The sequence below is a fragment of the Lissotriton helveticus genome, chromosome 3_1 (genome assembly GCF_964261635.1).
Source record: "Lissotriton helveticus chromosome 3_1, aLisHel1.1, whole genome shotgun sequence".
Lineage (NCBI taxonomy): Eukaryota > Metazoa > Chordata > Amphibia > Caudata > Salamandridae > Lissotriton > Lissotriton helveticus.
In genome coordinates, this window is record NC_136061.1 from 1537045466 (window position 1) to 1537072767 (window position 27302).

The 27302-nt window shown below is 39.7% G+C and overlaps 1 protein-coding gene across 2 annotated transcripts in view; it reads left to right on the forward strand.

The window, feature by feature from the left end:
• Positions 1-27302, forward strand: part of TREH (trehalase) — a 217369-nt gene that overhangs the window by 131976 nt on the left and 58091 nt on the right. For both annotated transcript variants that reach the window (XM_078682220.1, XM_078682221.1), the window contains exons 5-7: positions 16891-16978; positions 23256-23356; positions 25613-25705. In XM_078682220.1, coding sequence (XP_078538346.1) covers positions 16891-16978; positions 23256-23356; positions 25613-25705 — 282 coding nt within the window. The remainder of the gene's footprint in view (positions 1-16890; positions 16979-23255; positions 23357-25612; positions 25706-27302) is intronic.

Sequence of the window (27302 nt, forward strand, 5' to 3'; positions counted from 1 at the left end):
GTAGATTCTACTACTGAAAACTGCACTACTAATGAACTAAGGACATCAGTACTATTTCTCCAATACATTTTACTACGTAAGTATTATGCAACTGAAATAAATGTGGAAAAACAATACAAACATTTAGAACTGTTCTAAATATGTTCTATTATATATTGTTTATTTACAGAGCAAACACAACGAATAGATATACAGACATAATACAGAACTCCACATTCTGAATAATACAGATAATAATCACAAAGTAAGTATATTAAAGAACATAATTACCAGATAATCTATTAAAAAACATACCAACATGGTGATTATTCTAATACATATGTTCCTTTTTTATTTAAGGTAACACTACAAACTACTCTCCAGAAGCTGAAGAAACAACTATACTGGCAAAGACCAACCTAAAAAAATATGTAAGTATCTTCACAATGTGAATCATGAAGATACACTTTTGTAGTAGAAATGAGCTCTAACATTGCAAATGTACCGAAACATTAATTAATAATATACTACTTTCATGTTTTTCATAACAGCTACAACAACATCACAAATAAATATCCCCAACTAAAGAAGCAAGCAGCTCCTAATTTTGCTGTAAATTCAAAAACACGTAAGTATAAACATTCCTACTTATCACTGACATAGATTATTTATCACATTTAATTTGACATTAACTATTATATATACATTTTATAGATATACAAAGTACAAAATGACCGAAGGAGCCGAATTTGTGACCAGCCAGAAAGGAAAACTATTACTATGCTACATGGGTTACACTTATACACAAGAAAAGCAATATGGCATGCAAGTTAATTGGAAATGTTGTAAATATTATTCTAACAAGTGCTATGGCAGAGCAACAACTAAAGAAGCTACAGTACTGTATACTAGGGAACACAATCATCCACCTAATGTTACTGAAATAGAAGTTAGAACAGCTTTGGAAAATATAAAAGAAGCTAGTACTGGTTCCCAAAAGCAATCAAATGTCATTTTAAAAGAAGCCATTCCTAAAATCCCAAAAACTGCCACAACTCAAATGCCAAATATCCTCTCCTTAAAAAGAACTATAGCACGAACTAAAAAAGCTACTACTTCTACAACACCATCTCCCAGAACATATCAGGATATAAATTTAACTGCTAACCAAATAATAACTTTAAATAAACAACCATTTATAGTTTACGACAACGAAAACAATGACAAAAGGCTTATAATTTTTGGTACCAGTATGAATTTAGTTAAACTGCAGCAAAGCCAATATTGGATGATGGATGGAACATTTAACATCTGTCCCAAACCATTTTTCCAATTATACACAATACATGGCCTCTACCACAACTGCAACATACCTTTGCTATATGCACTATTACCAAACAAAAATAATTCCACATATATGGAATTAATAAATATAATTAAACAAAAAACTAATGATTTTTCTCCTGAAAGTATCATTCTTGATTTTGAGCAAGCAATGCTCTCAACTATCATAAAAATCCACCCCCATACCTGCATTCAAGGCTGCTATTATCATTTAAACCAGTGTTTATGGAGACACCTTCAAAAAACGACCCTAAGTGTCGAATATGCTACAAACTCATCTTTTGCTTTCCAAATGAAAAAACTCATTGCACTTGCTTATGTACCTGAAACAGACGTAGCTGAACACTACAACATTCTTATAGACAGCCCCTTCTACAAACAAAATGAAGCTAAATTAAGTCCATTTCTCGACTACTTTGAAGACACCTGGGTAGGCAGACTCCACAGATCTGGCCACAGACGAAATCCCAAATTCCTCATACCCTGGTGGAACGTTTACAGAAGTACCCTTAACGGAGATTCAAAAACTAACAATGCAGTGGAAGGTTGGCACAATGCATTTGTACAATCAACTGGCAGAACCAAACCTACTCTAGAACATTTCATTAAATGCCTACAGAAAGAACAGAGCTACCAGGAATTTAGAATGGACCAATCTGTAACTGAACTTGTCCCTAAAACATCAAAGCAAAATAAACAAATGCACAAGTACCTGGAAGAACAAGTTAAACTTTACCCTAGTACAAAAGGCATAGAATACCTAAATATCATTGCCAAAACACTACTCTAATTAATTCCCAAAATGTTATAAAACACTAAAAGTATCACCTAAGTATGGAAAAATATGTAACGTGAGCTTCTAAAGTATTTAATGTATGCAATATATAGAGATATTATTATAATATATGCACACATTAAAACTAAATAACAAGTAAAAAACTATTCCATAATAAAAATAACATTACCCACCCACACAAAATAAGAAAGCAAGGATTTACCAATCATGTTGTCAATCCAATAACCTCCTTGTCCACCAAAGTAATCCAGGTAGTGCCAAATTAACCCCAAAAAAATGTAAAAATACAACTGTTCCAAAATTAAGACATCCACGTTATCCAGAGCCATCGAATAAGCATAAAAAACCCGAAAAATTTGAAAAATAGAAAGAATCGCTCCAGCAAAACCGAAAAATGTAAAGAAGTGTTTGTAAAGCAGTGTTGAATGAAACAAACAAACACTTCCTTTAAAAAAAAACGGAACTTCCGATGTAGCGTACACCTATGACAAAAACATAGAAAACAGACATTCCCACCCACATTAATTAGCTAGTAATTAGGTACAAACATATTAAAATAGATGATTTCACTTGTAGATATACCGTAAAAGACTAAAATTCACTCTATATATAATGAGTTAACTAACTAACACTACGTGTATATACCATAAGTAATTATCTGTTTTCGAAATCTAAAACATACCTCCCTCACATTCAACAACACAAAATATAAGGTCACTAATCTCAAAACATCAATAAAATACACATAAAACATATAAAATAAACCTTACCTGAAGCGACGTGAAGTGTCTCCCAACCGCGATCAGCCCTTCTTCCAAATAACCCAAAACGACCTAACCCGGTTACAAAATAAAGCACCCAAATGCAATAAAATAGTCCCAAGTATAAAATATAATATATATACTTCACTAAATATGCAAAAATGAACATTAAGTTTCTATTATTGTAAAGAAATATTTACTTTAATCCTACAATGATTTGATTAACAAATATGTAAATGAATGTAATAAATACATATTATGAAAAGAATAATATTTATATTAACAATGTATAGAAATATAACTACATTGTCAAAAATTATAATAATAGAAAAATGTGTTAAAAATATGTGACTCACATAATAAATATTTTATGTATTGAAATAAAGTGTAAAAAATACTTTTGTTATTTCTACATTTCTTTATGAAATTACAATATGTAAAAGAGATAATAAATAATATTCATTTTTGTACAAAAAGTATGAAAATAATAATGCTTCTGTATAGTTGCTTATCATTGTGTTTATAAAATATGTTTATAAAACCAAATGTAATAAAAAGAATTTTGTAATGAAATAACATTTTATTTGTGAAACATAAATAAAAATAATGTTTCTACAATCATGTTGTACTATTTGTATCATTATCTTACTATAATGTAACAATCTTATCAGAAATTTTGCACTGTATATTAAATGTGAGTATATGTTGGTGTCTAATAATTTAATTATTACTATACCAAATCCAGCGTACATTAAATTAAAACTGACCCTGAACCCAAAAAATACCCCTTTACCCAAAAACAGAAAACTGACCCTGAACCCTAAAAATACGCCTTTACCCAAAAACCCAAAACTGACCCTGAACCCTAAAAATACCCCTTTACCCAAAAACCCAAAACTGACCCTGAACCCTAAAAATACCCCTTAACCCAAAAACTGAAAACTGACCCTGAACCCAAAAAATACCCCTTTACCCAAAAACTGAAAACTGACCCTGACCCCTAAAAATACCCCTTTACCCAAAAACCCAAAACTGACCCTGAACCCTAAAAATACCCCTTAACCCAAAAACTGAAAACTGATCCTGAACCCAAAAAATACCCCTTTACCCAAAAACTGAAAACTGACCCTGAACCCAAAAAATACCCCTTTACCCAAAAACTAAAAACTGACCCTGAACCCAAAAAATACCCCTTTACCCAAAAACTGAAAACTGACCCTGAACCCTAAAAATACCCCTTTACCCAAAAACTGAAAACTGACCCTGAACCCAAGAAATACCCCTTTACCCAAAAACTGAAAACTGACCCTGAACCCTAAAAATACCCCTTTACCCAAAAACTGAAAACTGACCCTGAACCCAAAAAATACCCCTTTACCCAAAAACTGAAAACTGACCCTGAACCCAAAAAATACCCCTTTACCCAAAAACTAAAAACTGACCCTGAACCCTAAAAATACCCCTTAACCCAAAAACTGAAAACTGACCCTGAACCCAAAAAATACCCCTTTACCCAAAAACTGAAAACTGACACTGACCCCTAAAAATACCCCTTTACCCAAAAACTAAAAACTGACCCTGAACCCAAAAAATACCCCTTTACCCAAAAACTGAAAACTGACCCTGACCCCTAAAAATACCCCTTTACCCAAAAACCCAAAACTGACCCTGAACCCTAAAAATACCCCTTAACCCAAAAACTGAAAACTGACCCTGAACCCAAAAAATACCCCTTTACCCAAAAACTGAAAACTGACCCTGAACCCAAAAAATACCCCTTTACCCAAAAACTAAAAACTGACCCTGAACCCAAAAAATACCCCTTTACCCAAAAACTGAAAACTGACCCTGAACCCTAAAAATACCCCTTTACCCAAAAACTGAAAACTGACCCTGAACCCAAGAAATACCCCTTTAACTGAAAACTGACCCTGAACCCTAAAAATACCCCTTTACCCAAAAACTGAAAACTGACCCTAAACCCAAAAAATACCCCTTTACCCAAAAACTGAAAACTGACCCTGAACCCAAAAAATACCCCTTTACCCAAAAACTAAAAACTGACCCTGAACCCAAAAAATACCCCTTTACCCAAAAACTGAAAACTGACCCTGAACCCTAAAAATACCCCTTTACCCAAAAACTGAAAACTGACCCTGAACCCAAAAAATACCCCTTTACCCAAAAACTGAAAACTGACCCTGAACCCAAAAAATACCCCTTTACCCAAAAACTGAAAACTGACCCTGAACCCAAAAAATACCCCTTTACCCAAAAACTAAAAACTGACCCTGAACCCTAAAAATACCCCTTTACCCAAAAACTGAAAACTGACCCTGAACCCAAGAAATACCCCTTTACCCAAAAACTGAAAACTGACCCTGAACCCTAAAAATACCCCTTTACCCAAAAACTGAAAACTGACCCTGAACTCAAGAAATACCCCTTTACCCAAAAACTGAAAACTGACCCTGAACCCAAGAAATACCCCTTTACCCAAAAACAGAACACTGACCCTGAACCCTAAAAATACCCCTTTAACCAAGAACTGAAAACTGACCCTGAACTCTAACAATACTCCTTTACCCAAAAATAATTATTATTATGTAATTACAAATTAATTATTAATTAATAATAACAATAAAGTTAATATATTTGCACATTAGCTGTAAAGAAATAAATTTAATTATTAATATTATATTTTCCAAAATAATTTACAATAAGTAAAAAATATATATTAAACTAAATGAAGCTGATTAATATAATTAACTCATTTATATTAATTAATTACCAATTAATTATTATTTAAAAATATGTAAAAAATTATATTCATTAATTAACTCATTAATATTAATTAATTAACAATTATTTATTCTTTAAAAATATATTCAAAATTATATTAATTAATTAACTAGTTAATATTAATTAATTACCAAATAATTATTATTATTATTTAATTACCAATTATTTATTATTTAAAATTATGTCCAAAATTATATTAATTAATTAATTAACTAATTAATTATAATTAATTACCAATTATTAATGTTTTACAATTATGTACGATATTATATTAATTAACTAACTAATTAATATTCATTAATTACCAATTAATTATTATATAAAATAATGTACAAAATTATATTAATTAATTAACTAATTAATATTAATTAGTTACCAATTAATTATTAATACATTTTTTTTACAAATATATATTAATTTATTAATTATTTTTAAATTACTTCCCACCCTTATCCCCTATAAACCCAATAACCCGCTCCTAAAACTATATGTTTTTTAAAAATATTTTTATATTAAATATATTGTAATTTTTTAATATAGACCTTTTTATCAAATTTTTATTTACAATTATTATATTTTTTCCTACACTATTTATTTTTTCCATTACTACACGATATTTTGTATTGTCGATATTTTGTCATACGATATTATTTTTTTCGATATTTCTACTTACTTACCTATTACGATATTTTTGTATCCGATATATTTGCTTCCCAATATTTTTTACCTTCGATATTTTAACTTCGATATTTTGTCTTTCCGATATTTTTTTTTCGATATTTTGTCTGTGTACCATTTCCCTGCTACCTTATCTGGGAAAGGTTTTGGAAACTCACGTCACCACCACCCTAAGTGCTCACGTGGAAGCAAATCACTGTCTCTCCCTCCGCCAGGCAGGCTTCCGACCGCTACACTCCACGGAGAAGGTAGTGATTTCGGTAATGGATGGACTTCGCGAGGGCATTGACACCAATCTCTCGCAGGCCCTTATCCTTCTGGACCTGTCCGCCGCCTTTGATACGGTGGACCACTCCACCCTTCTCTCCCGTGTCAAGGCGGCGGGCATAGAGGGCTTAGCCCTTTTATGGCTTGAGTCCTTCCTATGTGACAGGGCTCAAGCGGTCCACCTTGCTGACTTCACTGCCGCCTCCCGCAAGGTGGAGTGTGGCGTCCCCCAGGGCTCATCACTTTCCCCCCTTTTATTTAATTTATACATTTTCCCCCTCATTTTTATGTTGCAGCAGCTGGAGGTCACGGTGTTCAACTACGCCGACGACCTCCAGCTAATCTTCAATCTTTCCCATTCCCCCTCGTCCGCCCAGAACGTTCAAACCGTTATGTTATTTATTCAGGACTGGATGAACTGCAACCACCTCAAGCTCAATCCAGACAAGACTGAGTTAGTCTTGACTGGAGGTGGTTGCAGTCCATGGTCCCCGTCATTTTGGCCCCCTTCACTTGGTGTTCCCCCACTCCCGGTCCCCAAAGTCAAGATCCTTGGGATTCTGCTAAATTCACAACTTTCGGTGCACTCCCAAGTTAGTTCGGTGGTATCCTCCTGTTTCCTCTCCCTTCGGATAATTAGGAAAATATCCCGTTTTTTCTCTCTCCCGGCGTTAAGGGTCATTATTATGGCTATGGTGCTTTCGCGCCTTGATTATGGAAACATAATCTACAACGGCGCGCCGGCCTACGCCATACACCGTTTGCAGCTAGTGCAGAACCAGGCTGCCCGCCTGATTCATGGACTGCCCAAATACCATCGAGCCACTCCGTTGCTGAAGGCACTGCACTGGCTGCCCGTGAGAGAGCGATCCCTATTTAAACTAGGCTGCCTCACTTTCCAGGCCAGGACGGGCACTGCCCCCGAGTTCATCAGCTCAGCTATCAGCCCCTACTTACCGGGCAGAGAACTCCGCTCAACCCACATGGCACTCCTGACCATCCCCCGCTTCAAGAAAAAGAAAGCTGGCGGGGCTTAATTTGCGACCCTTGCACCAGTGTTCTGGAACTCCCTCCCCTTGGCCCTTCGTACTTCATCCTCTTATTTAGAGTTTCGGAAAAATTTGAAAACTTTTCTCTTTTCTAGCGCCTTTTCTACTTAACATGCCTTCCTCTGCATCTGCTGGTCATAATCCTTAAAGCGCCATGAAACCGCTTGGTAAAAGCGCGCTCAATAAATGTTTTTAAATTCAAATTCAAATTCAATATATCCTCTACCCCCACTCTCTGACTACTATGATCCCCAAAAGAACCCTTTCTAGACTGTGCCCTCATCTACCCCTCCCTTGCATCATGTCAAACCTCATTTACTATAAGGATCTCCCAAACAAGCCTTTCTTAACCTTCCGTCTGACTCTACTCATCCCAAACCTCCTCCTGCTGCTATGATCTCCAAATAAACACTTTCTATACCCTTCCTTCTTCTATCCCTCTTCTATCCTTTTTAATCCAACTCACAGACTAACATGTCCACCGCTCAAATTAATTTCATATTTCCTTATACTAATGCACCACTAACTTGTTTGGGTCCCGGATTAGCGTGCTACTTGTCAAAAAGTGCCTTGATGCCTCATCCGGGGTACCAAGCGCTATATAAATGCAAACCCCCTCCATCTTCTATCCCTCCACTAACCATTTCATTTCAACTGCAGACTCACATGTCCACCGCTCAAATTAATTTCACATTTCCTTATACTAACTCACCACTAATCCTTTTTGGGTTCCGGAGTAATTTGCTACTCGTCGAAAAGCATTTCGATGCCTTGTCAGGGGTAGTAAGCGCTATATAAATGCAATTGCAATTACAATTAAAAGCAAATCTTGCTCTTGCCCCCCACCAACTCGGAAACCATAAATGCCCTGGAAAACAAACATGAGATCACAAGTTAAAATAATGCCACCTCCTGGCCATTCACATAAACGGACAAAAACTTCAGTCACCCTCCAGAGCAAGGCCACTGTAATCGGTCTCCTGACCATCCTAACCGCCACCCGTTTATGGTCTTGAAGCCCCACAATAACTTACCGGAGAATGCCACACCCACCAATTTTCTTGCAAGCGTCACCACTGACAACACTAATGAAATATACTACATCACCCGCTGCTGAATCTCAACACCTTTACTGGTTCTCTGACACCTCGCCCCCAGTGCCATTAACTCCAGCCATGCTTGCCAATAGACTCTCCTTGTGTGAACTGCAAGCAACCTTTCTATCAGTTCAACTACTCACAGAGACTTATTAGCTGCAGCTCCTTCTGCATCTCAATCTCATGCTAATCAGCCTTCCGTAAGTAATCACTAATGGATTAACTCTTCCTCAGAGTTTGTTCAATTTATGCATTAAAATAAATAAAGGTTCATGAACATTTGTTTATACTAAATTGAGAGAGCTTGTGACAGCCTTAACGTGCTGCTCAATTGATATGCATCCAAAGTACACGATCACAGTCCCTTAAATAATAAAATATATCTGTATACACATATAAATATATCTCTAACATGGAACGATGCAGTGCTTGTGAGTGGTGACCAAGTAGATGCGGTTTGGACCGCAACCGACAAGCTGTTATTAGCTGTCCGAACCGCATCATAATGAGGCCTAAAATGTATTAAAACTGGACTGGGGAGGGGGCAAGAATATAAAGTAGTCAACATGACCTACATTGCTGAATAAAAGCTCATCAGAGAAAATAACAGAAAGTGACTTCAACTCAGTAAGACAAAAGGAACCATGCAATCAATTATTAAGACACGGTCAGCCCTGTAAATGTGAAAACATGCTGTGAAACCATGGATAAGTAATGTAAACTCACTGACCAATATGCTAAAAAAGGGTCAAGGCTTTCTGTAATGAAAGGTCAGTTTTGTCAAAAACAATCTATATCCGAAATAATGAGGCCAAAATACCTTTAAGAGGTGGAATATCAGACCCAGCTCCGCTCTCAGGATGAAGTGGAATATGATGAGCAATGCTAACACTTGCGCAATGGGTTTTAATGCGCCTGTTGAGATGGTTGCATGGATGTGCATGTTGGAGGCAGTTATTTTTGTGATAACTTGAGTGAAAACAAGTATCAAAAAGTCTGATAATGTACATAACAGATATGTAATACGAAAAAGGACTTGTATGGAAACAATTGTACAATTGAAAATAGAAAGAGGACTTCGTTCTGAAGGAAGACTACCAAAAAGCATCTAAGTGCACCACCACCCTACCCAATTAATAGCCTATTTTGTACTCCTGGGAATGCTAGTCATGTTTCTGAAACAATAATAATGAGAAGTAGAAAAAAAATCCAAAGAAAAATGTTTGATTTTTAAAGTAGTACCTTATATATATTTAAAATAAGTGTGCTCCACCATGGTTATTCCTTTAAAAAAAAAAAAAAAATGTTATTGCTGTTGAAGTCATGAAAATAAACACCACCCGTCCCACCCCACACGTTGAATCTCCAGGCAGAATGAGCAGCACAACTCTTTTCACACCACTTATGCAAATACAAGAAAACACATTCTAAAATATCAATTCATTATATCAGCTGTTGATACAGTCTCAATTAAAGTGACAATTGACAGAAGATAAAACAACAATTCATCATGTTAAAACATAATTCAATCTTATCATCTAACAACCCTTACTAACTAAAGTGACTAGTGCAATGGCAGCCTGCTACACATAAACCCCCACAAGTTCCGTTAATTAGATGCTTGTCCAACCCACTTGGTCAATCGTTCCTAAATTCTCGGTCCCTTTTTCCATGGCCGATAACCCTTTCTAGCATACACAGACTTTTCTAGATTATACACCGAAAGTAACCAAGCCAGCTATTGCTGAAAACTTGGGGGGTTAGAATCAAGCCAAGCTGAGGCAATACATAGTCTTAAAATAGCCATTGAGACACACAGCAGAGCTCTCTCCTCTTTTACCTCTCCTTCTTGTGTCCCCATTAAGATCAGAAGGGGGGGCGGGGGTTAAGATTACCTTCAGGTCAAGTATATCCCCCAAAAAATGAGTGATTTCATTTTTCAGAGGGGAAAGGGCACCACACGTGGCAAACACGTGGACAATATCTATTCTATGTAGCGCACATCGATGGCAGCAGGTTCCTTTACCCCACCATGTTTATTCCACAGTTTATCCTCATCTGATAAGGCACAACTGGGAGCACTAATGGAGCAATGAAAGGCTATATGCAGTAATGATAAAAACGTTTCAGCCTGTATGGATTGCATTGTAAACACAATACAAACTCAAATGTGATCATCACTAGATGATTTGGAATAGTGTATGGACAATGTACAAGGCAAACATACACATTAGCAGAAAAGGATATTGACAGAAAAATAACCTTTAACCTTGTTGAACTGTCCCCAAAAACTTGACCCACTCTTCATTATTCTATGAACCCATTTGTATCAGTCTATATGATGCTCCTCCATTTGCAGACCAGAACACTCAAAATAGAAGATAGATATTCTCCTTGAAGGTTCAGATGGACATTCTCTATCATCTGTCAGCATAAGTCCTCCGGAGTATCGTTGTGGGTCGTGAAGTGAACACCCAGAGCTACTGCTGTGGTCCCACACTTTATTCTATTACTGTTTTGCGGAATCCAGATCTTCACCTTTTGTCTTGTTTGTCCTATCTAAAGTAGATTACAAGAGAACTATATTGCATAACGTCATTTATAATATTACAATAGAAAAGGTCCTTAACTGCAAATTTCTTGCCAAGATGTGCAAATATTTTGATTTCTATGTATAGAGTACAGTCACCACATTTGAAGTCCCCTAAGCTTTTGGGCAAACCCCACTGCGAATATAGTGGGTAGTTTTTGAACAAATACCAACAATTTTACTACACAGAGGCCTATCTACAACAGTCATTTTGTAGTACGTTTATTAGTGCTAGAATAGTACTATTAAAGTATTACAAAATGCTATTCACAAACCTACGAGTGTGAATCTCTCCCGCAACTTCCCCTGTCCTTTCAGTGCCAAGATCCTCACACATGTAAGTTTACAACTTTATAGTAAATGTGGGAGGTACCAGGGGGAATGGGTGGAAAAAGCAGCATACTTGCTACTAAATTAGAGGGGTTTTAGAGATGAGTAACGAGAGGTTAGGAAAATGTTAGCGAGGGGTTTAGGGAGGGACATGCCCCCACCCACAAAAGAGTAAGGCTATTACTATTTACAAACTCCACTTCTAAATGTACTACAGCCAATAAGGAACCCAAAACGTAGTATATTATTCCACATCAGAGATGGAGTAAGTACAGTAACGCACATGGCCAACCACTGGTCCTGCAACATACTCCCATAGGAAATAGTAGAGGTAGAGACTTTGAAAAGAAATGTAGGACATTTTAAATTAAATTACATTATTTAAAACAGTTAAAAGTATAAAAAAAATGATTTAATTTTTAAAATATAATTAAAGATAAATCTATTATATAATTGCAAACTCAAATATAACGACATTACTTTTAATTAATTCTGTACATCACTTTTTTTATGTTAGGTGGGAATTGATTTTTCAACTTCAACTTCAGAAAAATAATTATTTCATATAATATATTTATATTAATTAAAGATTTAATTTAAGATTGTTAATAGTGCTGTAGCATTTTGTTTAGAATTTAAAATAAATAAGCAAAATGAATGTGTCTTAAAATGTAATACAAAAGTATTTTTACAAATTTATGTTTTGAGTTAAACTACTTTTACCTGTACTTTACCATAGAGAGACTCCACAGTTGGGCTGGAGATCTCCCTATGCTAAAGAAAATATATTTATATAAAAAAGTATAATACACTTTATAAAAAACTATTTTAATGTTTAATATTAATTTAAATTAATTTTATATTTTAAACATAGAAACAATTGAATTTAATGTAACATTATTTCCTATGGGTTTTTATTTTAAGTTACTATCTCCATTATTTTCTATGGGAGGCTGTTGCAGTATCTGTGCTTGGCCATGTGTGGTGCTGGACTTACTACTGCTTCTTTCTGGCAGTAGTTACTAACACCTGTAAATGTGGTCCACCCCCTTTTTTAGTAGGTTGAAGTTGAATAAGTCTACACTCCTGAGTAACTTTACACTCGGATTTTGTGAATAGGCAAAAGTAGTAGAGCTGCTCAAAAGATTTGAATGAAACTACCACAGGTAAATCACTCACAAGTATAACTTACCATTTTGAATAGCCCTGACAATCTCTAATGTTCAGCCCTATCTTAAAAGCAAAGATGGGTTTGGTGGACACACTCAGCTGTTCCCGTACAAGGTGGCAGCGCTTATTAATGATGTTTTTAATCTGATTACTTTTGGTGAAAATTTTGAAATGCTCACCATGCTAATGTTAGTTGTTCTTCCCTCTGACGTTAACAGTTTCTCCCTCGGCAGTACAAAGCTTGCATTCTTGCCCACTTAGGAAGGTTCCGAGAGAATCCACGGTCTTGCAGTTTTGCAGCCAGTAGTTCAGATTTTTTTAAATAATCTGTTCTATATTCACATTTTCTCCTTACCCTCATGAATTGCCCAAAGAGCAGGTTATCCCTTAAGCTAGGCGGGTGGTTGCTAGAATAGCATAGTAGAGTGTTGCGGTCAGTGGGTTTCCCAAAGATTGTGGTGTACAGTTGCTCATCCTCCACCTTGGTAGTAATGTCAAGGAAGTTAATTTCACAATTGTCGTATGACATTGTTAATTGTATGTCCTGAGATCTTGAATTGAGCCAAGCGCGGAATGGTTCAAGTATTTCAAGATCATCCATCTAGAGCAGTAAAACATCATCTATATCTCTGTGCCAATTCATCAAGTCCTCTCTGTAGGATTACTATCATTATATATAAGTATGTATGTAGACTTTCATAGTGATCCATATATAGGTTTGCAGGGTCAGGGGTGAAGCCATCTCCCATTGTCGCTCCATTCACTTGACAAAATACTCTGAATACTTTTAATTTGAAGACATATTATATGTATTGTACTCTATCTTTTTCAGCACATCATCTACATCTTTCAGTCCTACTTGTTCAAAAAACAAGATTTTATACGATATCAAATGTGAGTGTGGGGAAAAAGGTCTAATGAGGTCTAAGCCCAGCATTAATATTCTTGAATGAGCAAACGTAGACCTGGGTTCAGGCATTTAGTCTATCTAGGCTGGATTTTTGGAATTGACTTCTCACTAGCCTACCAAAAATTCATCTCACCCCACCATTAGATATGATCTACATGCTATTGGTTCACTCAAAATATTTTTATCCATTTGTTCTAGACAAGATAGCAGCAAGGTATTTGCCACTCCCTGGCATATTCCAAACCTTTAGTCTGTCCTCCATATTTGTAATGGAGTTGACTGTTCTTGTCTGAAAGTGAGAATTACTGAAAATTAGTATCCTGCTGTAAGATTTCTGAAGATTTGATTACTTGCATTTGCTCTCCAAGGTTTGGATTGCTCCAGTGGCTCTTGTTGACAACAGAGCGTGAAGCTTGCTAACAACCAGTGTCATTTCTAAGATACTGTTGGCACCGGAATGGCCCCTGCATGGTAAGCGGGCATATATTCCTTCCCTGAGTGCCTGACTGCATGTGAAACTGGTATCCTGAATTTTTGTAAGACATACTGATCTACTGTGTGCACAGAAGTCTATGCCTGTGCATGGAGCTGGGGGGGGGGGGGGTAGAATTCCCTCGCATCTGGCATTGGACTGCCATGTTTGTCACATGCAGCAGTGGTGGCAGCATACCATGCTTTGTGATCATTAGTTATGACAATACCTTTCTTGTGTCAGGTTAGATTGTGTTCTACCAACCGCACTCATGTAAAGTTCCACTGAATGTGAACCACACCACCTTGCTTGGCCTTGTTTGTCAAATGCATAAATATAGAGTTGATGTGTAATTCATGTTTGGTAGTAGGACTCTGTACCGTGATATTCTGAGTACTAGGGCCAGTGGGATCCACTTTGAATATCCTCTGGTTGAGCAAAGTACAAGATGAATGGTAGATACAACTTGCCAGACAGTGGAAGTGTATTGCCTGTTTTCCTGCAGCAGGAGGGTGTAGACCCAGACACTGAAGTAAGTGATTATGGTGACAGGGCTAACCTTATAAATTCAAAAAGGACCTTGTTAGCAACGGGCTTCTGCTTAGTTCTTCCTTATCCTTTCCATTTGGTAGAGGGTAGGCATGAGGTGTTGGACTGCTGTTTCTGTTGTGTTCAAGGCCAGGAGTTTTCTAGGCAGGGCCTACCCTTTTGCCTGCCCCTGATTACTGCTTCAAGAAGACTGATGGCTGCCCGATCCAGAATTATCACACTTGACTGTGTCTTTGTTTTGGATACTGCTGCTTGGAGCTAAGATAATTGTTTGTTATCTGCTGTGGAAGCCATCACCTTGCACAAAGGATGTGTCTGAGGAGCAGTCAGAAAATGCTAGAAAATTACATTTGAAAGCTGACAGAAAATGACAGTTTTGACAGTGGCCCAAAATCTCATCTGGAAAATTAGTGTAAAGTGCGATCCAAACCACCCCACTTTGCTCCAGTCTCAAGTTTTTCTTTACCTAGGAAGAGTGAGCTCTGTAGAGTTCTTGATGGGCGGCTGTGTGACCAGTGCTGGTGTCTGCACAACAGACACCTGGGGGTGAAGGGACATCACCTGAAGTCTGCAACTTGGCAGAAGAAGCAGATGGTCTTCCTAGAGCCTAGAAGCATGCCTGCTTCATCAGCTGCTCAGTGAGGAAAGGAGAGTGTATGGCCCTGCATGAGATGAGACTGTCAAGGAGGAGAACCCCAGCTTCTTCCTGGTGTGTGAAACACTCGATGTAGCCGACTTCTTTCAGGGACAGAAGCGGTGTTGACCAGAATCTTAAGGTGCCCCCTGGTGTTCCTGGGCTGTTCTATAGTGAGCTGGATGGAGAAATAATCCAACAGAATGTCATTGTCTTGCCTGGCATTCCCACCACAGCCCCTTAGATGTAATGTTCCCGCTGCCTGCCTCAGGTGACGGTCGGAGAGGAACTACATGCACTGACCCAGAGGCCACAATTGCGGAAGACTAGCACCTGCCTGGATTGGCCTCGAGGACGCAATTTGCAAAGATGCACATGCCTAATGCTCTGCTCAACATCGATGGCCAAGAGAACAATACAATTTCCATCCGTAATTCTCATTTGCTGACACGTAACCTGAGAGTACAAAGTTGCTAACCACTTCTACCAGCACCACTGGTCCAGAACACTGTTGAGCAGGTAACAAGCTGCTTAACTCTCAAGAACTGAGAGACTGTGTAAAGTGAATCTTGCTGCTAAAATGCTAACATGTGCTCGTATGAGCTCTGGGCATAAAGGCTATGGAATATACGTACAAATTATCCATTGGGGTAATTAATAGTGATTTGCACCTGTGCCTAATCGGTGTTGTTACCCATAGCTTTGCCTAATACTATAGACGTTGGGAACTTCACACTCGCGGGGTGGATGGGGAGCACAGTTTAGAGTAAAAACACTAGTGCGTAGTATTTTGGTTTGCTGTAAAATTAAAGTCTTTTCTTTTTTATTAAAGATAAACACTGTTCTGGGAGGTATGTTATTGAGTTTGTTGTTTGACTGTTAAATTCTGAGTTCTTGCTCCTGACACCCTCTCGGTGAGGCACCTTTGACTGCTAGCCATTCCTACCCTGTGAGTCAAGTGTGGAAGGGGTTTACTTGTCCCAGTTTACAGAGCCATAGTAGGATGGATCTCAGGACACTGATGGCAAATGACCCCAACTTGCACTGTAGGGGCACAGTTCAAGTACAATGGAATTCTGAGGGATAATGAACTAGACAAGCCATACCAGGGCAAGGTCCTGATTGAGGTGAGGCTCTCTGCCTGGTCATAGATACACAATGAGCAAGCCTTTGGATCGTCTTGGTTACAAACACCCTATGTAGGCCCCATTAGCGGTGATTTAGATCTTATACATACAAAAGTGAATTTCAGAATAAACTAAGTATCTGATGATGATGAGAGCTCAGAGTTGACAAAATGTTTCTAGGTTCGTTGAATAGGTTATGTTAAAGTGTTTTGGACCTTTCCAATGTCTTGTGTTGAAATGTTTTTAGATTCTTCAAGTAGCTTCTCTGCTCTATTATATAGCCATTCTTCGTAGAGTGCTGCTTTGCTTCATTGTCTTTTGTTTATTTCTTCCAGTCCAAAAATATTATCCAAGATTTCGGATGAAAATTTGCGAAGTTGGGCCGCCAAGCTACACTTGCTGTGGAAACGTCTTGGGAGGAAGGTATGGGAACGTGCCTTAACTTTTGGCATCTGTTACATAGTATGTTTGAAGCAAACCGAGGGTCTGTAAAAGTGGGTGGGCAAAATGGGTGAATATTGGGTTTGGCATCCTGCCTGAGCAGTGCTTCTTCAGAGCCAGAAGACCCACTAACTGAGGCAAATCCTCATTTGCGAGTGTCGTATAAGTTATCACACCTGTCCAGCTCACATGTGGCAGGTGATGGATCAATTTTGGATCAATTTTGGTTGGTAAGTAGCATGATTGGTTTATTCGTCCAGATCAGCATTATGATGCCACAATTAACTTGATGTATATTGATGTGTTAGCCAATTTAGCCTCTCCAACATAACGCCAACATTTGACCATGGTCATTTCATGGACATTCATGGTCATCCAGGGACCTCTCAAAAGTACAGTATGTTATGGCCCAACGTGTCTCCTTCCTGCTGTTCTGCCCTTTAACACCAACATGAGCCAACTTGGGTTGCATGGATAGTATGAGGAGTAGGAGGAAACCTGCCTGTCTGTGAAGGACGTCTGCATCCTCAATCAAGCACTTCTCACAACATCTGAACTTAAGCAAGCACTGAAAGGTGGTTATTTTCACAGTGTGAGAATTGCAAGTAAACTCACTAGCTAAACACTATATTCTATAACTGAATAAGGAATGTGCGATTGCCTTTTGCATTGGCATTGAACTGCATCACCTGAAAGCTTGATGGACATACCCCTGTGATGTCCACCTGTGGCAGTCTCTCAGTTGCTTGTTCTCCCTTCTTACCCTCCTTTGTTCACTACTACACGTGTATTCTCTCCATCCCTTACCCTCCTCCTTGTATGTTCCTTTTCCTCTTCCCTGTTTTTCTCCCTTCACTCAGTGGATGCCTATCACATCCCAATCACATGTCATGCTCAATTCCTCAACTTACTCGAATTCTCATAATCACATTGTTATATTGTCAAGTCCCTCTAGCCATACACCTGCTCCTTATTATTTTATCATGCACCACTCCCTGTTTTATGCCCTTTGTTTTATTTTGCACCCCGAACTCCCTTTTTCTACCTGAGCTATATCTGCCACATTCCTCTTTGCCTTCATTTCAATCTCTTTCTCCTTGTATTCTCTTGGGTTGAGCTCTGTATACAGGTAAGCTGTCAGCACTGAAGGATAGTGGGCAGAGTTGGAAGATACCCCTTCCAAGCCAACTTCACCTAAATGGTAATCTTGGGTCTGGCAGTATATATGGCAAAGAGAAGCGTAAAGTGTAAGGTGAAAATGATGCAGTATCTTTTGTGGTTGTACGCCAATACCGTCTAAATGTGCATCATCTTTACATGATTGTCATTTTAGAAAGTTGCTTTACATTTTAAAGTAGTACTCTGGCTTCCAAGCAATTCCAGTAGCACAAGCACAGACACACACTTGTTATGTCCCTCACACCATGATGGGAGAGACTCTGAACAGAACTATTATGAGTTCACCCATCCTGCTGTTTACACCTAGCCCTTGTTGTGTGTTCTCATGAGTTGAGCTTCAGTGAGTGTAGTCATTTCAAAATGTGCTCTTATTTATTGGTGTTGAGGCCATATCAGTGTGCTCAAAATGGTGTTGATGTGCTGAATGTTCTAATTTCAAATTTCAATTTTGTATAGTAGCACTGGGACACTGCGTGTATGTGCTAAGCACTTCTTCATCCACTCGCCATTGTCTATACGATTTGAATCTCTCCATTCTGACTTTATCAACGGGTGCACTCCAATCCACAGCTGACCCCATTTTCATACATTAGGGATTTGATTTTTCTAGATTTATAAACCGAAAAGTGCAATTGCTTTGAGACTGGCATGTCTCCTGTATTATAAACGTTTGTGTCCATGCAAGTTGTGCCTGGCTGCATGTAAAACTCGAATCCTGACTTTTTTTGGGGCCCTAGCATTATTGTAATCTGGCATTTGCACAGAGGACTAGGTTTGCACCTGGTAATACGAGATGCAAAACCTTTTCTTTGACCTTGAGGGGTCACAAAACATATCTTCTTAGTGGACTAGTTATTTCATTGTCAGACACATAATGTGGAGGTGGCAGCCTACTGTGCTTTGTGAATATTTTGTGTGACTAGACCTTTTTCTCTGTGTAGTAGAGAGTGTGGTCCACCCCCAATTATCTGAACCCTTGGAACCATGTGCTTCTCTTAAAAAGTTAATTGGGAGCCTTATTAGCAAAGGGCTGCCGATTAGCTCTTCCCGAGGACTGACTTTTGGTAGATGATGGGGATGAGGAGTGTTTCTGCAGTTTCTGTTGTTCAAGGTGAGGACATTTCTAGGTCTGTCTATGGTTGCTGCTTCAGAAAGGTGGGTGCCGGCCAGGTGCAGAGATCTCCCATTACATTGTGCTCCTCAGCTCCTGTTTTGGATACTCCTGTCTGAATCCAGCTTCGTTGCTTCTGCTGAGAGAGCCATTCCTTTGCTCAAGGGTTGAGGAATAGCCAGAAAATTACATTTGGAAGAGAACCAACCCACATTTGTTCTTAATCTGTCAACAGTGAATTCACATTTTCTGTGTGGAAAATGAAGATTAAAGTGAGATTCAAACCACTCCACTTTGTTTCAGTTCCACGTTCTTCTTGATCAGGAAAGGAAGTGCTCCACAGACTAGTCGAAGAGGGCTCCTCTGTGAACTGGGCTGGTGTCTGCCAGACCGCCAGTCTCACAGAGGTGGGGGAACTTCTCCTACAGTCAGCACTTTCTATACAGAAGCTGAGAGTCTGCCTAAAAGTGCCAAGAAGCGTGGCTGATTGCTGAAAGAGGGAAGGAGTGTGTCTGGAAATGCAGGTAGCTAGACTGTGCAGGAGGAGAAGCGCAACGTTGGGAGCACCCAGAGAGAGTTGACTACTACAGAGAGCGAAGCCAGGAGCAACTTGTGCCGTGTCTCTGTGAGAGGTTCCCCTGTGAACTGTGCCAAGACTTTTGCAAGAACAAGCATCACTATGCCGACACAAGTGCATTTATTAGTATAACTATATGTTATGTAACTTGAGCCGGTCGTTTCCGGTGCTCAGCACCGGCACTTAATCATCAACACAGTCGCTTCGCCAAGACTCGAACCTGGTTCCCCAGCGCCAAAGTCGGCAGCTCGGCCATTATGCCACATTGTCTCCCCACTTTTATGGTTAGGAGTTGGTTCTGTTTTAGGCAGCACTAACAGGAGAAATGGGCTGGGGCAAGCTGCCTCTTGATGAGAGCCACGGCACTTTGTTTTTTTTTTTACAAATTAACCACTAGATAAAAGGGAGGAGCCTATCTGGACCTCGCTGTACTAACAAGACAGGGGTATTGTAAGAAGGATAGCATAGCCTTTGTCTCTGACGCCGTCACAGTGTTGTTTTTCTGTAGCTCTCTCAGCATGTCTCTTGCCTCCTAGTTCCTGATATGGGTCTGGTAGCAGCAATGATTCGATCCACTCTGGTTTGCTCCTGAGATCCACATCTGTTCGTTTACTATTTTATTCAGGAATCTGTGGTCCTCGTCAAGCATCATCAGTGCCTCCCTGATTGCCTCATAAAGAGGGTTGAAGGGGTCCTGCTGGATACTTGCCAATATGGCCTCTTTATCTCCTATTGCTCTAAAATGTGATGGCCAGGTGTGGACTTGGTTGTACTGTTCAACTTGCTGTTGAAGTTCCCGATTACTTATCATTCAAGAATATTGCTAATGAGGTGTGTCTGTGGGTGGGGGTTGGGGGCTTTCAAGCAACATGAGAGCCAGGGAAACCCTCCTAGGAGTAAAAGGTTCCAGACGATTATGATTTCAGTTACTAGACTTTAAATAATGACATGATGCACAAGTGTAGTCACCAGGCCAATTTTGATGTTGCTAAATTCCTGCAGATGATTGGTGTGGTGGCCAAATTCTAAGAAATTAGAGGTATAATGGCTAACGTTCATGATATCTTTGGTATGGCTACTGATGTCCAGGACACCAGTGGTATGTATGCAATGCTTAATGTGAGCAGGTGCTTGCAGATGGGGCCCACTGCCACCCTTTTTTTGGGGACCAGGACTTGATTTTCATCATCAGTCTTTGTCCCAAAAAAAGAAAGATAAAGGCAGTAAATGAGGAAAGGAGGAAAAAGAGAAAAACTGTGGAAAAAGGGATAAAGCATCAATGAAAACCTGTAAGAATGAGGTAAAAGGTCAGGCAGAGTATGGGAGTGAATGAAACAGGCATGAGGTGTAATTGATACTAGACAACCTTGCCATTCAGCAACCACGAGATTCGGCAGCAGAACTGGTGGACCTCTGAGAAAAACTTTAGACAGTAGCACTTATTCTTTTATATATTAAGTGTTGCCAGTATAGTAGCTGAATTCCCGGGCAATCAGTGTTATGCTGGCTCAGCACTAAGTAATCAGTAGTCTTGCAGTGGGGTTCAAGAAGATGATTGGTATGATGGTTGCAGTGTTCTGTGGTATGATGGTTGCATTTCAATAGATCATTTGTAGGGTGGTTGCATTCAAGAGTTCTGTTGTATGATGGTTGCATTTCAGCAGATCATTTGTAGGGTGGTTGCATCCAGGTGTTTTGTGGCATGATGGTTGCATTTCAGCAGATCATTTGTAGGGTGGTTGCATTCAGGTGTTTTGTGGCATGATGGTTGCCTTTCAGCAGATCATTTGTAGGGTGGTTGCATTCAGATGTTCTGTGGTATGATGGGTGCCTTTCAGCAGATCATGTGTAGGGTGGTTGAAATCAGGTGTTTTGTGGTATGATGGTTGCATTTCAGCAGATCATTTGTAGGGTGGTTGCAATCAGGTGTTCTGTGGTATGATGGTTGCCTTTCAGCAGATCATTTGTAGGGTGGTTGCATTCAGGTGTTCTGTGGTATGGTGGGTGCCTTTCAGCAGATCATTTGTAGGGTGGTTGCAATCAGGTGTTCTGTGGTATGATGGTTGCCTTTCAGCAGATCATTTGTAGGGTGGTTGCATTCAGGTGTTCTGTGGTATGATGGTTGCATTTCAGCAGATCATGTGTAGGGTGGTTGTATTCAGGTGTTCTGTGGTATGATGGTTGCATTTTAGCAGATCATTTGTAGGGTGGTTGCATTCAGGCGTTCTGTGGTATGATGGGTGCATTTCAGCAGATCATTTGTAGGGTGGTTGCATTCAGGTGTTTTGTGGCATGATGGTTGCCTTTCAGCAGATCATTTGTAGGGTGGTTGCATTCAGGTGTTCTGTGGTATGATGGTTGCATTTCAGGAGATCATTTGTAGGGTGGTTGCATTCAGGTGTTCTGTGGTATGATGGGTGCCTTTCAGCAGATCATTTGTAGGGTGATTGCAATCAGGGGTTCTGTGGTATGATGGTTGCCTTTCAGCAGATCATTTGTAGGGTGGTTGCATTCAGGTGTTCTGTGGTATGATGGTTTCCTTCCAGCAGATCATTTGTAGGGTGGTTGCATTCAGGTGTTCTGTGGTATGATGGTTGCATTTCAGGAGATCATTTGTAGGGTGGTTGCATTCAGGTGTTTTGTGGTATGATGGTTGCATTTCAGCAGATCATTTGTAGGGTGGTTGCATTCAGGTGTTCTGTGATATGATGGTTGGATTTCAGCAGATCATTTGTAGGGTGGTTGCATTCAGGTGTTTTGTGGCATGATGGTTGCCTTTCAGCAGATCATTTGTAGGGTGGTTGCATTCAGGTGTTCTGTGGTATGATGGGTGCCTTTCAGTAGATCATTTGTAGGGTGGTTGCAATCAGGTGTTCTGTGGTATGATGGTTGCCTTTCAGCAGATCATTTGTAGGGTGGTTGCAATCAGGTGTTCTGTGGTATGATGGTTGCATTTCAGCAGATAATTTGTATGGGGGTTGCATTCAAGTGTTCTGTGGTACGATGGTTGGATTTCAACTGCTTCCTTCTATTGTGCTTGAATTACAAGAGATCATTGGTATGCTGGCTGAATTTCTGAAAATCAGGATTGTGGCCAATTTGAGCAGAACAGTAGAAAGGTTGCAACGTTCTGGGTGATCAGTGGTATGGTGGCTGAGCCCCAAGAGATCAGTGCTATGGTTGCTGTATTCCTGCTGATAAACACTATGGTGGCTGGATGAGAGAAGATCAATGGTACATTGGCTGAATTGCATAGGATTAGTGGAATGATGGCTGAATTCTAGGAATTCATTGGTGTGGTAGCAGGATTTCAGCAGATTCAGGGTGTGGTGGCAGCAGAGGTTGTGCTTTTGAGACACCCAACTCTTTACAGTGTCTTCTATCTTTCTTAGATCAAAGAGGAAGTAAAAACGAACCCAGAGCTTCATTCCCAGATATACGTGCCTAACCCTGTGGTGGTGCCTGGTGGAAGATTCATTGAGTTCTACTACTGGTAAGTGACACTGGGCTTGAATTGTGGGTGGACAGACTTTCATTAATTTGAGCACAAGATGAGAACATGGAGCTGTGCTCAGTTGTGGTAAAATTTGAGAACGTTGAGCGGGCGTGCTCAATCATGTCATCGCAACATGAAAGTGATGAGGAGGATATTAACAAGGGTGAATGACTGTGGCGCACAGTTGTGTCTTTTGGAGAACAGATTGTAAAAAGGGTGTATGTCATCATGGGCAAAGAATGCTGAGTGGCAATGTACATAGCTGGAAAGTGAGAATGCTAAGCGAATGACTCTCATTGTTGAATGAGTAGCACGCAATGTGTGTAATCACGGGCAAGAAAGGTGGTACATTGACTCCCAAAGTCATTAAAGTTTACAAAAGCTGGGAAAGGCTTCCCTCTGGAGCAACACCCAAAAGTGTCCCTTGTCTTGAGGCGGAGGTCACTGGTTTCTGTAATGACAGCTCTCGGCAGTATCAATACTTGACCCTGGGAACCCAGACATTAATGTACAACAGGTCTGGGCCCAATGCCGGACAGGTCTGCTGACCCTACAGGCAGCGTGTGATGGAAAGGTCCCTGTATCCAGGGGCCCAATCCCTACACATGGCAGGTCCAGTAGTTGTTTTGCCTGGCTGTCTGGTGTCTAGACCCTTTATTTCAGGATATTTTGTGACAGTGCCTGCCAGCTGTAAAGGTTACATGTTTATGGTGGACAACAACATCATAAAGCAGGTGCGAAGAGCGTTGGTGACTGTAGCAGGCTGGCCTGAGGCTCTGACACAGGTAACCAAAGTGCAGGAGGAGGCGTAACCTTGAGATAAAGAAAGTTGAGCAAACCGACCCTTAGAAAGAGGTTTTCATTCCTAGAATCACTCGATAACAAGCTCCAGCCATTGATAACGCAGGTCAATCTTTGCAATGTGGAAGCAAAGTCTAGAAACAACATAATCATGCCTTTCTGATGGGCCATTAACTGATAAACCAGCGGTTTAATCTTTAGGTATTTAAGTGCTGCGATAGTACACAGCAAAAGTTGTGGTTGGCTGCAAATACACGAATAAAAGTGGTATCATTTTCACCTAAGCCATTTAAGCTCAGATGTGAGAGTTGTGTTTAGCAGCGGAGTGCAGGGTGCAGGGAAGAGTGCTCGATCACTGGAAGGCAACCCCACATCAGCAAGCTGGGAAGCCAGCGGGAATAGACCAAAGATCTAAGAATGCACAAAGTTTATTGCGCATTTTGCAGGCAGGAAGTGTGATTGTGGTGATGACTAGTGATAATAGTATGGTGTTTTGGATTAAAGCGGGACCTGCCAGGTTGGATCGAGGGCCACAGAACCTGATCAGAAGCCAGATGAACACAACTCCCAGTTATACCAGTATTGTTCCTGGTTAGATGCAAAATCTAATTATGTATGATGATCATATCCGCTGGAAAGGACACTGCTAGTTCCAAAGAAACAGTGCATGGACTTCGCCTAACGAAATAGTTTTTCTGTTGAGAACATTTCCCAACATGCTATGACGTCTTGTCTGTGGCTGCGGCACCCTCCTTTGATGAATCTATCAGCCATCTTGTGAATTTATCTTTTATGAAAAACACAAGCATAATAAACGTGGTAGAATAGCATCTCAACATTTACTCGGTATTTATATCCATAACATTATCTCCCTGCAATTGTTAAATAAACCACGCTTTGATGGAACTGACAGAAATTCGTCTTGTTACTGTACCCCACCATCACTCCCACTGAAGAAAACAAGAAAAAGATGAGTGGGATGCTGGAATTAATCCCATCCACTGTTAATTATTCGGGTCACATCGTGTTTTTTGCCCTCCATACCACCTCAGATTAGACCCAGCCATATACAAATCAGTCTCGACCCTGTTCCAAGAGGAACAGACCAGCCGGAAAAGCCAGGCCAGGTCTTCACCGAGCTGGACAACAAACAACAGAAGGCCAAATTCGACCTAGTTGGGGCTCATCATTTGGGTACGGCTTGGTTCCAGTCGTACAGTGAGAAGGTGTCCTATATCTAGACATCACCATTGCACTTAGGATGTCACACCGAAGAAAGTATAATAAGATGTGTGGGATGCTTGAATTAATCTCAGCCACTGCTAATTTCTGTGTCCATTGTTTTTTCCCCTCTGATGTCACCTAAGATTAAATCCCTCACTCCCAAGACCCGAAACCTCTATTGGCCTAGACCTAACATTCCAAGCTGAATTTTGAATCTGTCTTCAACAGGGATTCCTACTGGGTGATCAATGGACTTCTGCTCTCCGAGATGCCAAACACTGCCAAGGGTATGATCGAAAACTTCTTGGACTTGGTAGACAGGTGAGATCCTTACAGTTTTTTGGTGACGGAAGGCCAAAATAAAGACATCTGTTGAAAAAACACTTCTGAGTTCTACTTAATGATTGGGTAATTGTTTTGGCTACACATTGTTGGTAAGTCCTCAGTATTACTAAACATGCGTTTATAGATGGGAGAATGCTATATATAATGTTCTATAAAGAAACACATTTTGTGTCATCTCATAAACCTTCTCAAAGAATAGGGAGAGCAGCCATTTCCTACTTATAGGTGTTATTTCTTTGTTCACACAACCCAGCAACATCTCATCTTTAATGTTAAGATTGCTACACGGTGGATCCATGTAATTTTAGATGGTCTTCCACGGGTTTATATTGAATATTCACTCTAAACTGAGAGTGTGAGACTACTTTTAATCGCAAGTATAAGATATCTGAGTAACACCGCCAGCAAAGAGAGACCTTCAGGTGACTGGAGCACAACGCAAGACTTTTCTCGAATCTTCTGGCTTATGCAGATTTGGGTCGAATGTTCCTCTCCCACAGATTACTGTTGGGATTTTCTTGCTTCGTTTGAAAACATTCGTAAAACTTTAAAATTAAAGTTCCTTTCTTTAGCCGAAAATTCACCTCCAAATGTAAGGCTGTGTTCAGTAAGTTCGTTAAAATTAAAGTTGCTGTTATACATTTCATTTTCGACTCGAAGAGGGCGGAGCTCAATCCAAGCTTTTTAACCCAAGAATAGAAAAGTTTTATGATAAAATCCCCCAAAACGGCTAACCAGCGATCTCGCCTCCACTTTAGCAAATGTTGTCTGTCCGTACATAACTCTACGACACGTCACTCCATCCTACGACATGCCACTCGACTTTATTTATTTATTTATTTATTTATTTTTAAGATTTATAAAGCGCATCATATGCCCTTGGGCGTCTTGGCGCTGAGACTCACAGGTACCTCAAAATACTCAATTTGCCGTTTTAATCATGAAAATAGTAACGGTGGAAGAGAAGCTTATTGGTCAAACAGCCATGTCTTCAACAATCTTCTAAATTGTAACAATGTGGGAGTGGATCTAATTTCTAGTGGAAGCGTGTTCCAAAGTTTGGCTGCAGCATTGATGAAGCATCTGTCTCCCCAAGTGACTGTCTTTGTTCTTGGCACAATAAGATGAAATGCATTTGTTGACCTTAATTGTCGACTGGGGCGGTAAAACATGAGCTTCTGTTTAAGGAACGCCGGCCCTAACTGATGGATGGCTTTAAAGGTGAGGCCCAGTGTCTTAAATTTAATCCTATTTTTCACCGTCAACCAGTGATAACTCCTGATTACCTGTTTAATCGGTTTATATTTGGGGGTCCCAGACAGCAGCCTTGCTGCCGCATTCTGGACCAGTTGTAACTTAGCAACCACCCGAGCTTGAGCATTCAAGAATAAACCGTTACAGTAGTCCAAGGCGGATAGTACCAGTGAGCTCACCACCGTTTTTCCTCCATTGTCTGAGAGGAATGGAATTATTTTTCTTAGTAGTTTGAGTTTGAAAAATGCAGTGGAGGCTACTTGATTGGCATGGTTAGTGAAATTTAATCTCTCATCGAAGATAACTCCAAGATTTCGCA